This window comes from Trichosurus vulpecula, chromosome 4, assembly GCF_011100635.1.
Source record: "Trichosurus vulpecula isolate mTriVul1 chromosome 4, mTriVul1.pri, whole genome shotgun sequence".
Lineage (NCBI taxonomy): Eukaryota > Metazoa > Chordata > Mammalia > Diprotodontia > Phalangeridae > Trichosurus > Trichosurus vulpecula.
Window position 1 is genome coordinate 184,272,380 of NC_050576.1, and position 13,220 is coordinate 184,285,599.

The 13,220-nt window shown below is 40.7% G+C and overlaps 1 protein-coding gene across 1 annotated transcript; it reads left to right on the forward strand.

Annotated features, from left to right (window-relative positions):
• The first annotated feature begins 876 nt into the window (after positions 1-876).
• KRT25 (keratin 25) lies at positions 877-12,928 on the forward strand. The gene is made up of 8 exons (XM_036755333.1): positions 877-1,299; positions 2,570-2,652; positions 4,340-4,496; positions 6,850-7,011; positions 7,110-7,235; positions 8,715-8,932; positions 10,346-10,413; positions 12,819-12,928. The coding sequence occupies exons 1-8, from the start codon at positions 877-879 to the stop codon at positions 12,926-12,928; spliced, it is 1,347 nt and encodes a 448-aa protein (XP_036611228.1).
• The last annotated feature ends 292 nt before the right edge of the window (positions 12,929-13,220 follow it).

Genomic DNA, 13,220 nt, shown 5'->3' on the forward strand with positions numbered 1-13,220 from the left:
ATGAAGTCTTAGTCTTCTGGGTTTGCATAATCCATACAGCACACTAAGATATGTAGGCTTGCCATCCAAGACCCTGTATGTTTATCTTAATTGTAAAATAGAGACAAAGGAATCCTGAGTTATCAAAAGAAAAAAGCAAATCAGACATAGTCAAAGATCATAGGAGAAATATGAACACTGTCATGTATAAGGTAGATTAGACTTGTTCAGTTTTGCCCTATAGACAAGGTCCGATTGTTAAGAGTGGAGGTTAGGGAAAGATTTAAACAAGATGTAAAGAAAGACTTCCTTAGAATTTCAGATATCCAAAGGTGTCTGAAAGTGAAATGAGTTGTCTTAGAAGGTCATCGGTTCCCCTCCTTTAGAGATCACAAAGCAGGAGTTAGAAGTTATTGGAGATGTTTTCAAGGTCATTTCTGTTCCATCATAGGTCAGAATGAAGTTCCATCCAGCTCTAAATTTCTTCTATTCTATGAGACCATGAAGCCAAATTTTCATTCTGCTCATGGAATGATGATTTTAAACTTCCAAAGGTTGTAAGAGAAGAATTACTCATCCAAAATTAAAAGCATAATAATAATCTGACATTGCTCCACCCAAAACCATTTTGGAGATAACAACCAACCTAGGGGCAACCACCCACCTACGGAAATGGACCCAGCAAAGTTATTTGCTAATTATGAAAACAAAAAAACATCCAATTAGGTTAACTTGCTGAATAGGCAAGCAGTGTTTTACTCTTGGTAGGCACAATTCAGGCAGAAACACCCTAAGGAATTGGCTATAAAAAAAGCAAACCAAATCATTTCAAACACCAACACTCCATTTGGACTTCTGGACTACACAAGAAGGCTCTGCACACACACTCCATCAGCCATGTCTCTTTGCCTTTCCAGTGGTCCCAGGAGATCTTGCTCCCAGCCCACAACAGGCTCTGTCAGGCTCTCTAGCGGAGGATCAGTCTTTGGAAGTGGAAATGCTGGTGGGGTGCCTGGTATTGGAAGTGGCTTTTCTTGTGCTTTTGGGAGCAGCTCCATTGGAGGGAATAGTGGTACTTCCTGTGCTAGCTTCTTGGGGAGCGAAGGAGGACTTCTCTCTGGCAATGAAAAGGTGACCATGCAGAACCTTAATGACCGCCTGGCTTCTTACCTGGATAACGTGCGTGCTCTGGAAGAGGCGAATGCTGATCTGGAGGAGAAGATCAAGGGCTGGTATGAGCAATTTGGTCCTGGATCTTGCCGGGGTCTTGATCATGACTATAGTCGATACTTACCGATAATTGAAGATCTCAAAAATCAGGTAAGAAAATAATTTGGAGTGATTTTTATGAGCCCTTGGTGTAATGAAAAGAGTGATGAATTTGGACTCAGAGGACTTTAGATTCAAATCTCAGCTCTAATATTTATTATCTTCGTTAGAATACTTAACTTCTCAAGGTGTCACATTCCCCATCTTTAAATATGAGCAAATTGAGATAGCTTGGTGCAGTGGAGGCATTACTGGACCTGGAGTCAGGAAATTGGAATTGGAATCCAACCTTGGACATTAGCATTGTTACTTTGGGAAAGTCATTTAACTTCTTTGAAACTCAGTTTCCCTGTCTGTAAAAAAGGGGGGGAATAATGATAGGATCTACCTGGGAGCATTATTTTGATGATCAAATGAAATTTTATATATACATACATATATATATATATATATAGTGTTTTGCAAACTTCAAAGAACAATGTAAGTATAAGCTATAACTTCACCTTCCAATTAATACAATAATAAATGCTTATTGAATTCAATTGAGTTGATTTCCAACTCTAAATCAATAATCCTATTATCATTTATTTCAAAATACAGTTAGCCATAGTATCTAGCCAGAAAAGTATTTTGAGGGGCAGGGTTTTTAAAAAAAAGTTAATGCTCTTTGTTGTTCAGTTGTTTTCTCAGTCATGTCTGCCTCTTTGGGACTCCATTTGGAGTTTTCTTGGCAAAGATACTGGAATGGTTTGCCATTTCTTTCTTCAGTGCATTTTATAGATGAGGAAACTAAGGAAAACAAGGTGAAGTGACTTGCCCAGGGTGAGAGAGCCAGTAAGTGTCTGAGGCCAGATTTGAACTCACAAAGATGAATCTTCCTGACAACAGGCCCAGTGCTCTATCCATCTTACCACCTAAGCTCTCTTAATGTCCTTACTAAAGTTTAAAAACAAACCAGAAAACTTTGATATATCAACAAACATAGCTGTTTTTTATCAACCTGAACTGATTAACCCATCATGAAAATGTCTCCTAGTGAGCATATGCTTCTATTCTAATTTTGATCATTACTTTCATCATTTTAACACATGAATGGAAGAGGGAGAAAGAGAAAATGGAATTTCATAGGATTAGAAGGCCTGGGGGGGGGGGCGGGGGAGGGGCTGGCATTTGCAGCAATAGAAGCATTGTCCACATTGAATTGTAGAAGAACTGAAGTCCTTCCATTTTCAATTCAAGAAGAGGAAAAACTATACAATTTTCAATAATTGCCTATTCAACAACAACATTGTCAGGATGTCGTCAACCTTCCTATTTCTAGATCATTGCTTCGACCACCAGCAATGCCAGTGCTGTCCTACAGATCGATAATGCCAGGCTCACGGCTGATGACTTCAGAATGAAGTAAGTATGGGGAAAAGACATTCAGGAGTAATAGAAGCCGTCAAAGTTAATCACCTTGCTGATCCTTTCATTAAATATTTCTGGCTACATTATTCCCAAATTTTACAAAAGTTAAAATTTACAATGAATGTAAAGTTAGGATACTCATGGGATACTCATAGGATCATAGGGTCATGGGTTCACCTTAGAGACTAAAGTCCACTTCTTTCATTTTAAAAAATAAGCTAAATATAAAAATAAAATCCAACATAACCCAACAAACATTTGTTAGGTGACTGCTGTGTGCCAGGCACTAGGGATCCAAAGATAAATGGGAAAATGGTCCCTGCCCTCAAGGAGTTTACATTCTAATGAGAGGATAAGACATATACACAGATAAATAAGCATAAGATACTTTGAGAAGGAAGAGAATACTCGCATTTCCTTTAAGCAACCTCAGGGCAAATCTTCATCTTTTGAGATCATATGTGATTTTAGGAAATAGCCAAAAAGTCATTTGGAGCCAATCTGGAAAATGAGGTAGATAATATTGTGTCATGTTTCCAATTGTATCTGACTCTCCATGACCCCATTTGGAGTTTTCTGGGCAAAGATACTGGAATGGTTTGCCATTTCTTTTCCAGTTCATTTTACAGATGAGGAAACTGAGTCAAGGTTAAGGATCACAGAATTAGTACATGTCTGAGGCCATATTTGAACTTGGGATGACGAGTCTTTCTGGTTCCAAGCCCAGTGCTCTATCCATTGTGCTATCTACCTACCTGAGGTACATGATATTAACTAGCCACACATTTGTGTGGTATGGTGAGAGGAGTCCTAGGTCTAGAAGATCTGGGTTCAAATTCTGACTCTGCCACTTAATAGCTGTTTGACCTTGGAGAAAGTTGCTTCTCTTCTCTCAATTTTAGCTTTCCCATCTGCAAAATGAGTGATTTGGGTAAGATGATAATATCTAAGGTTAAAAAAAATCTTGAAGCGAACATAGAATCAGTACAAAAAGCGAATGAGAACACTAGCTAAGTGGGAGAGGAGAGGAAGATAAGGTTTCATGCAGGAGATGGAATAGGAGCTGAGCCTTGCATGCATCTAGGATCACTAACTGGGTGGCCTCCTACAGTGGATAGGGTACTAGACTTGGAGTCAGGAAGAACTGAGTTCAAATCATGCGTCAAACAGTAGCTATGTGACCACAGGAAATCAATAAATATTTACTAAGCACCTACTGTGTGCCAGGTACTGTGTTAAGTGTTGGGGATACAAAAAGAGGCAAAAGACAGTCCCGGCTCTCAAGGAGATCATAATCTAAAGGAGAGATACTTGACCTGTTTGAGCTTCAATTTCTTCATCTGCAAAATAAGGGGGTTAGACTCGGTGCCCTCTAAGGTACACTCACCAACACAAAATGTACGATCCTATAAGAAACAGAGGTGAGGAGGCAACGTGTGTCAGCATTGTCTCAGAAGTGCAATCTGTGGACAATAGCCAGTCATCTTCATTGGCTTTGTGGGAGAAGAGACAACTCAAAACCCCAAGGCAGTACATTCACCTTTATAAAAACTCCTATAATTGGAAACGTCAATGTGGCTAGCAAAGGTACAGGATGCCAGCATTGGATCCCCTTTCTTTTGTGGTTAAAAGTCTCCCCAGTCTATCCCAACGTAACATAAATTCCTTAATACTCATTAAGGTTTGAAAGTGAGCTGGCTCTTCATCAAAATGTTGAAGCTGATGTTAATGGGCTTCGAAGAGTCATGGATGAGCTGACCCTGTGCCGAACAGACCTGGAGATTCAGTATGAAACTCTCAATGAGGAGCTGACTTACCTCAAGAAAAACCATAAAGAGGTAGGAATTCAGTTTCCTAATTACTTTCTCCCTCTAAAAAGACAGACTGCCCATAGTGAAATATAGTGTAAACTAACTTTCTGATATTATGGAAGTGCTACTGATCCATTGTCCTTAGGGCATAAACTGGTAATGGTTTGGGGAAGCAGTATAGTACTTGGAAAGAGCATTGGATTTAAAATTGGGAGGACCTGTGTTCAGATTCCTCCTATTCCTACCCCCTCTTCCTTCACTACCACTTACCACCTGTGTGGACTTGGCCAATTATCTTCCCCTCTCTGGGCTTTTGGTTTCTTCATCTGTAAAAAAAAAAAAAAAAAAAAAAAAAAAAAGGACTAGATGGCCTCTGAGATCTGTTCTGGCTCTAAATCTATGATACTATGATCCTGTTCAATGGATGGGTCATTGTTTTTTTTCACCTAATCCCTCATGTGACCAAGGGTTCCTATTTACTACCAAAAGGAGAGCAATAGTTATAGCTCAAAGTTCACAACTTTGATCGAGAGAGCAAAAATTAATAACCTGCATGTAAGCTATACCTTTAATCTTGGTCTTATTAGCCCTGTGCTCTCATCCACCAAACTGCTCAGTCATGGAAAGAATAAACTAACCAAAAGACACTTCAGTAGAACATTGATCATGAATTCCTAGATCACATTGGGAGCTTTGCATAGTGGCAAATAGCTTTTACATATATTTTTAGATATACGTAATATTGCTTTCTCGTCATGTCATACCTTGGAAAAATAACTTTAATAAGTGTGATTACAAAGAATTAAGAATTACTTTTAAACAAGCATAAAGAAACCCATACATTCCAAAGAGGGTTGCCTCCATATATTTATTCCCAGGATGTGATCACCTTGAAGCTTCTTGGAACCTAATCTTTTGGAAATATCTTTCAATTCTTTGGCACATTATTTTGAATTTTGTCAGTAATGGGAAAATCTCATCTTCTGGGGATGGGTTTGATTTGGGGGAATGTCAAAAATTCATTGGGGGTTAAGTCTCCTACACAGAAACTTATGCATGTTTGGTATGATGTTGTTCAAAACAGCCCCGCTAAGATTGTTGTTTTGCAGTTGTTTCAGTCTCTTCATGAGAGAGACTGAATGGGGTCTCTTCATGACCCCATTTGAGGTTTTCTTGGCACAGATACTGAGGCAGTTTGCCATTTCCTTCTCTAACTCATTTTATAGATGAGGAAACAGAAGCAAATATGGTTAAGTGACTTGCCCAAGGTCACATAGCTAATATGTGTCTGAGGCTGGATTTGAACTCCGGTCTTCCTGACTCTAGGTCCGGCACTCTATCTAGTGTGCCACCTAGCTACCTATGACCCACCCAGGGACCCAGAGATACTTCACACTTATTCCAATGATGTCACCATTACTCCAACATTTTGGAAGCTCCTTTTAAAATAGCCTTCATGCCAATTAATGAATCAGTTTCGTTTTTAGTCATGCTCTAGATCTATTTGAAGATATTACCATTGCTGGTGTTATTTCTCACACCTTCACTTACCATTAATTTCTTTTCATAATGATGTCTTCCACATCTGTTCTGCAAAACCACCTCCTTCATCCTGATTAGTGTGACCCAATTGCATACGAGTGCTGAATAGCTTAAAATGAATGTAGGTTTTAGCTGGGGAATAGATTTCAGTCTCTCTTTGCAAGGAAATCTAATTAATAACTTTTTAAAGAAGTTGTACTCTGGAAAAAATAATTTGTATTATCTGTGACCAATTTATTTCAGAGTTACTCATATTCTAAACCTCAACAATGCAGGGATTTCTTAAATTTGGGCTTTAGCTGGATTAAAAGTACACCATAGTAATAGCTAACTTTATGTAGTGTTTTAAGGTTTGCAAAGTGCTTCATAAATATTATCTGATTTATATCAATACCAGTCACTGAATAAGGTAAAGTATGTTGAAGGAATGATGTATATTTAGCCTGGATACAAGAAAATTAAGGGAAGACATGATAATGGCCTTGGAATATCTTAGTGTCTGAAGCAGAATTTGAACTCAGATCTTCTTGACTCCAAGTCCAGTGTGTATACATATAAACACCACCTTTTCAGTTGTTTCAGTCATGTAAGACTTTTAATGACCCCATTTGGGGTTTTCTTAGCAAAGTAATACTAGAGTGGTTTGCCATTTCCTTCCTCCAGCTCATTTTACAGATGGAGAAACTGAGACAGAGTCAAGTGACTTGCCTAGGGTCGCACAGCTAGTAAGTGTCTGAGGTAGAATTTGAACTCAGGTGTTCCTGACTCCAGATCCAGCGCTGCACCACCTAGCTGCCTATTGTCTTCATATCTGAGGGAAATGCCTTTCTGTTTCTAGGAGATGCAAGCTCTCCAGTGCGCTGCTGGTGGAAATGTGAACGTGGAGATGAACGCTGCCCCAGGGGTGGATCTGACCCTTCTGCTGAACAACATGAGGGCAGAGTACGAGGACCTGGCTGAGCAGAACCGCAGGGACGCTGAAGCCTGGTTCAATGAAAAGGTTCATCTATTTTTTGGTTTGTTTGGTTTTTTATGTATCTGTCACTCCAATATTAGCCACAGAACTAAGACTTGGCTGCCTTTTCCGTGGTGTTTCAGAGTGCATCTCTGCAGCAGCAGATCTCGGATGATGTTGGCGCCACGACATCAGCGCGGACTGAACTGACCGAAATGAAACGCACCCTTCAAACCCTAGAAATAGAGCTTCAGTCCCTAGTAGCCACGGTAGGACATGGATGACTTCTCGTGGTCTCAGCGACCATTTTCAGAGTTCTCATTAGCTGGGCAAGCAGCAGCAGGAGTGGGGGTGGGCTGGGTAGGCTCACCTAACAGGGTGCTATGTAAGAGTGGGCCACACACCTGAGACAAGGTGATTGCTGCTGCCACCCTGTGAATAGGACAGCCAGAGGAGCAAGCATCCCCAGATCATTGCTGTCCTACCCTCTAAAGTATTCATGGGGTACAAAGCTCTGATCATCCCTCCCTAGGTATGGCTTCCATCATTTTTATATCACTTAAAAATCATCTTTGAAAAAAAAATCTGACTGCAGATGATCTTTCTGTCTTCCTTCCCTCCCCACTCCAATTCAGCTTTGGATATGTATTAATCATGCTCAAAATCCTTCGGTGACTCTCTGTTGCCTACTAAATAAATACAGAATCTTTAAGACCCTAAACTATTTTCTGTTACCTTGCTTTGCAGTTCTAGCTTATATTCACTCCCCACAATGTACCCTAATATAATTAAATACTGCTTTCCACTATTTAAGTCTCTATTGCCCCACTCAAGCCTTCCTTGACTTTTTCCTCTTTTATTTGTGTCCCAAGTTGGAAAATATACCTTGCATTAACAGTTTTCTTGTGGCTTTCCTATGTACTCATCTGGTTGTTTCCTATTACGGTTTTTCGTCTGTGTGATGTCCTCCTCTCCCACCTCCAACTATAGTAAAAAGCTTTTGATTGTCAATTCCATGAAGGCAGTGACCCTAACCACCGACTTGTTCGTGATCCTCCAGAGTGTAACACAGTGCTCAGCACAAAATCAGACTTTTTTAATCAAATTGAAAATTCTCTTGAATGTATATAAATGATGGCATGTCTAGGAGACCTTAGAGTTCAGCTACAGAGCAGAGGCAAAGCCCAGGAGTGCTTAGGATGCACCAGGGCATCTGCCCCACAGGAGCCCTGATCACTACTAGTCCCTGCTGGGACCATTGGCTATCGTCAGAGGTTCTTGGCAACTAAGAAACCATTGTTTTGTTTTGTTTTGTTTTGTTTTTCACGTGAGCTGTTGAAAAGTCATAAAATATTTGGGGTTTGACAAAGTGCAGCAAGCCTAATTTGAAACACTGACCTCAAAATTAAGGATTTTACATCTCATAATCATTTCTATGAGGCAGTGTCAGATCCTGAATTTGGACCTGGGTTCAAATCTCTGGCTCTGCTATTTAATCTGTGTGACCTTAGGTAAGACATTTTACTCCTCTCAGCCTCGGTTTCCTCAAATCTGAAATGAGGGAGCTAGAGCAGATGGCCTCTCAGGTCCCTTTCTGCTCTATCTACATCCATGATCCTGTAATCTCAAGATCCCAAGACTTGCATGCATGTCCATATGAAATCCCAAAGGCTTGCTCAAAGTTCTCAGTGGAAGAACTCTATGGATCTGAGTAAAATTCTACACATTCTTATGTTTGCCCATGACAGAAACACTCTCTGGAATGTTCCTTGAGCGAGACAGAAGGGAACTACTGTGTGCAGCTCTCCCAAATCCAGGCCCAGATCGGGGCCCTAGAGGAGCAACTGCAGCAGGTCAGGACTGAGACCGAGGGCCAGAAGCTGGAGTACGACCAGCTGCTGCATGTCAAGGTCTATCTGGAGTCGGAGATCGAAATCTACCGCCAACTGATCAATGGCGATGAAGGGTAGGTAGCAAGGGGGAACAGTGGATGGAACGCTGGGCTGGGAGTCAGGAAGGTCTGAGTTTAAATCCGGCCTCAGATGCTTAGAAGCTGTGCAACCCTGGGCAAGTCACTAAACTTCTACCCGACTCAGTTTTCTCATCTATAAAATGGGAATATAAAAATAATAGCATCCACCTCCCAGGGCTGTTATGAGGATCAAATGAAATCATATTTGCATAGCCCTTAGCATATAGTAAGCGCTTAATTAGTGCTTGTTTCCCCCCTTCCTAGGTGAAGCATACTCTATAGAAGACAAATATGTTGAACTTAGAAAATGAACCATAAAGTATCCAGAGAAAAATATGAAATGTGGTTTCATAGGTAGCTAAGGGTAGTTTGGATAGAGCATCGGACCTGGAGTCAGGAGGTCCTGAGTTCAAATCTGGTCTCAGACACTTACTAGCTGAGTGACCCTAGGCAAGTCATTTAACACCAATCGTCTTCCTCCCTCCCCTCCCCCCCACACACAAAAAAAATGTAATGCTCAAAAAGACAGACATTTAATAGATCGAATCTACTTTTTCACAGCAGAAAAGTAAAAAATGATATAATTTCATTCAGTGGCTTAGTTTTTTCCAGTACTTTAATATACTAGATGGATTCTTACCAAAGTTCCTAAGAAAATCTAATAGTAAGAGGCATCAGAGAGTGCTGGACCTGGAGTCAGGAAGGTCTGAGTTCAAGTCCCATCTCTGATATGTAAGTGGCTGTTAGACCAGGGATGAGGCACTTAACTTCTCAGGCCCTCCCCCCACCCTTGCCAAGCAACTCTCAAAAAAGACGTTACTTATAACCTTTTAATCTTATCCTAGATTTAGAGCTAGAAGGAACGTTAGAGGAAATTAATCCAACTCCCTCATTTTATAAATGAGGAAATTGCCTCATCCCTGGTGAGAATCCACTAGTCAACAGATGCCAGGAGGTTTTGTCTTCCCTAGCAAAGGGAAAGGTCTGAAGTTCAGCCTTCTAAGGAATGGTTGAAAGAACTGGGGATGATAGAAGAGAAGACCTAAAGGTAGCTGTCCAAACGATAGCTGTCCAAACATCTAAAGGGCTATTTTACTTGATTGCAGAAGGTAGAACAAGGGACGCTGGGTTCAAGTTACAACAAAGTAAATTTAAACTCAATGTCAGGAAAAACTTCCTAACATTTCAAGCCTTCCCAAAGTGGAATGAGCTGCCCTGGGAGAGGCGCTGTCCCCCTTCTTGAAGATCAAGCCCAGGCTGGACGCCTGCTCCTCGGGTGAGCCACAAAGGGCATCTTTTTCAGGAATGGGTTGGGCTATGTGACCCCTGAGGTCCCTTCTGAGTCCAGGATTTCATCACTGAGCCTCTCCCCTTTGTGATGTGCTCATCTCCTCTCTGTCCCCACAGAGCTGGCAAGTCTGGAGGCTACAAGTCTAAAGATCATGGACCTGGAAATCTGGGAAATCAAGCCAAAGGTAACTGGAATGAAAGTCTGTTTCTAAGCTATGCTAATTGAATTATATTCTGCCTTCTCAATCACACCCTGTGACCAGATCCTCCCAGATTCTAAACTCCCTGAGGGCAGTGACTGTACTTCATTTCATCACAGTTTTCCTGGTGCCTGGCCCAGTGCCTTGCCCACAGGAGAGGCTAAATGTATGTTTAATTGAACTCAAAACAGAAATATTTACACCATAATAATTTGACTAAAGTATCATATATGGAATATTATATATTATATTATATATAAATTTATATATAAACTATTATGATAAATATATTAATTTAACAATAAATACACAATTAAATAAGGAATATATTATAACAAATACTAACGGAATATGTCTTTAAGTATTTATGACAAATAATTATGCCCCACCAAAGTAGCACGTGCCCATCTTTTTAACTGGACAAATACTAATTAAAAAGTTATGTCTTTCTAATGTTTTAAGGTTTGCAATATACTTCCACCACAGTGACCCTGTCAGGCAGGTGGTATACACTTTCTCATCCCTATTTTATAGATAAACCGAAGCTCAGGCAAGCCAAGATTAAAGCCTCACAGTTAATAAGTGTTAAAGCCACACCTTCTGGTATCAGCATAGTGCTTTGCACGTGTTTTCGTTAGTTTTTACACATTTTGCACATTCTCCATTAGTTCATTCATTTATCCTGGTTCCCAGACCAGTGTTCTTTCCATTATGTCACAATAGGTGTGAAGGGTCCCTAATGGCAATACCAAGACCTTACCAGAAGTAGCAACGTCTCTCATAGAACACTGCGGATTTGTGTGACACGGAATCCAATTAACTGATATGTTTCATCCCTCATATTTATTCTGCTTCTTTTTATTTTTAAAGTTTTATCACTGTCATTTTATTTTTCAATGTAGTTATTTCCGCTTACTACACCTGTTACCCTTTCATACCTCCCCAACCACCACCATTGGATCCTTCCTTCTAACAAAGGAAAGAAAGCCAACCAATGCAACGACAATGTCTGAAAGCATATACCCCATTCTTCACTCATAGTCCACCACCTCTCTGCTGAGAGGAGAAAGGCATATTTCATTAACAGCTCTCCAAGATGAAGAATGTTCCTAACAACACATCAGAGTTCAACTGTTTTTTAGTGTTGTTAAAGGCACTGTGGCATTAGTGGATTGGAAGCTGCTCTCAAGGCCAAAAAGGGAAGACAGAAAGAAGAGGAAAAGGATTTATTAAGCACCTACTATGTGTCAGCTGGGGCAGCGAGGTAACACAGTGATGGAGCACTGGGTTTGGAGTCAGAAAGACTCATCTTCATGAGTTAAAACCGGCCTCAGCTGTGTGACCCTGGGCAAGTCACTTAACCCTGGTTGCTTCCGTTTCCTTATCTGTAAAACAAGCTGGAGGAGATGGCAAACCACTCCAGTATCTTTGCCAAGAAAACCCCAATTGGGGTCATGGAGAGTTGGGCAAGACTGAAAAACAACTCAACCATAACAATGTGCCAGACACATATGATCTCATTTGGTTCTCACAACTCTGTGAGGTACGTGCTATTTATGAATCCCATTTTGAAAATGAGGAAACTAAGGCAAACAGAGGTTAAGTGACTTGCCCAGGGTCACACAGCTAGTGAGTATCTGAGGCCATGTTTAAACTCAGGTCTCCCTGACTTCGGCCCCAGAGCTCTCTCCACTGCCTCTGTACCCCATAGAAGGCCTGAGTTCAAATCTCCCTCCAAAACATACTAACTAGTGTGATCCTAAGCAAGTTACTTATTCTCTCAGTGGGCCAGGTGACTCTCTAAGACTATAAGTTACCAAGAAATGGGTCACTAATCTATACATAAGGATTTCTGAGGGCCACATGTTGACTTAGTTTTAAAATCTATTATCTATGTTTTATTATATTTTAATTTATTTTGTTAAATATATTTCCCAATTATATTTTAATCTGGTTGGGGCATTTGGACAGTGTTGCTGGCCAAATTGGGCCTGTAGGCTGGGTATTTGTGACTTCCATTACTGAAAACCTTCCACATGCTGTTCCTTTGCTTTTACCTGCTTCATTCTGTATCACTTCAAATTGGTCTTCCCATGATTTTCTGAACTCTTCATCTTCCTTTCTCATAGAGCAATAACATTCCACTCCATCCCCAGACCACACTTTTGTTCAGCCATTCCCCAATCAAGGGGCACCCATTTTGTTTCCAAAAAAAGTGCTGCTATGGATATCTGCATGAGTTTTAGCTCATGCAGATGAGTCTTTCTGACAGTCTCTCTTTCTCACATTCCCCTTCTTGGAGCACATACCCAGTACTGGGATCGCTGGGTCATGGGGATCTCTCTGGCACTTCCAGACTTCTAAAGGTTTCTTTTCCATTTCCTCTCTAGAGTCCGGTAAAGGCATTGTGGTGAAAAAGGTGCTTGAGGAAATGGACCAGCGAAGCAAAGTCCTCACTACCAGGCTTCAGTCTCTGGAAGAGAAGGCCCCAAGCAACTAAGCATGGATGAGCAGAGTAGAGGGCCTCATGCTCAGTACCTTTAGAGAAAAGGAATTGAGAAACTATCTGGATATATACACAGCTCTAAGAAGAGAAAAAAAAATGTAGTTTTTCCTTTTAGTTCCTGACATGTAGCTTCTTTCTGTGCAAATAGGTGTGGCCCAGTTTGTTTAGCAATACACACACACACACACACACATATACACACACACGCATTCATGTAAGGTAACATCGTCTGGCATAACATCGTTTGAAGCAGCATCACCTACAATTGTGTCATCAGCGTAGGCCA

Bases quoted from the DNA above. Each gene is read 5' to 3' on its own strand.
- KRT25 (XM_036755333.1), top strand. From the start codon at position 877: ATGTCTCTTTGCCTTTCCAGTGGTCCCAGGAGATCTTGCTCCCAGCCC. The intron at 1,300-2,569 runs GTAAGAAAATAA...TCCTATTTCTAG, and splicing joins TTGAAGATCTCAAAAATCAG to ATCATTGCTTCGACCACCAG. The intron at 7,236-8,714 runs GTAGGACATGGA...TGCCCATGACAG, and splicing joins TTCAGTCCCTAGTAGCCACG to AAACACTCTCTGGAATGTTC.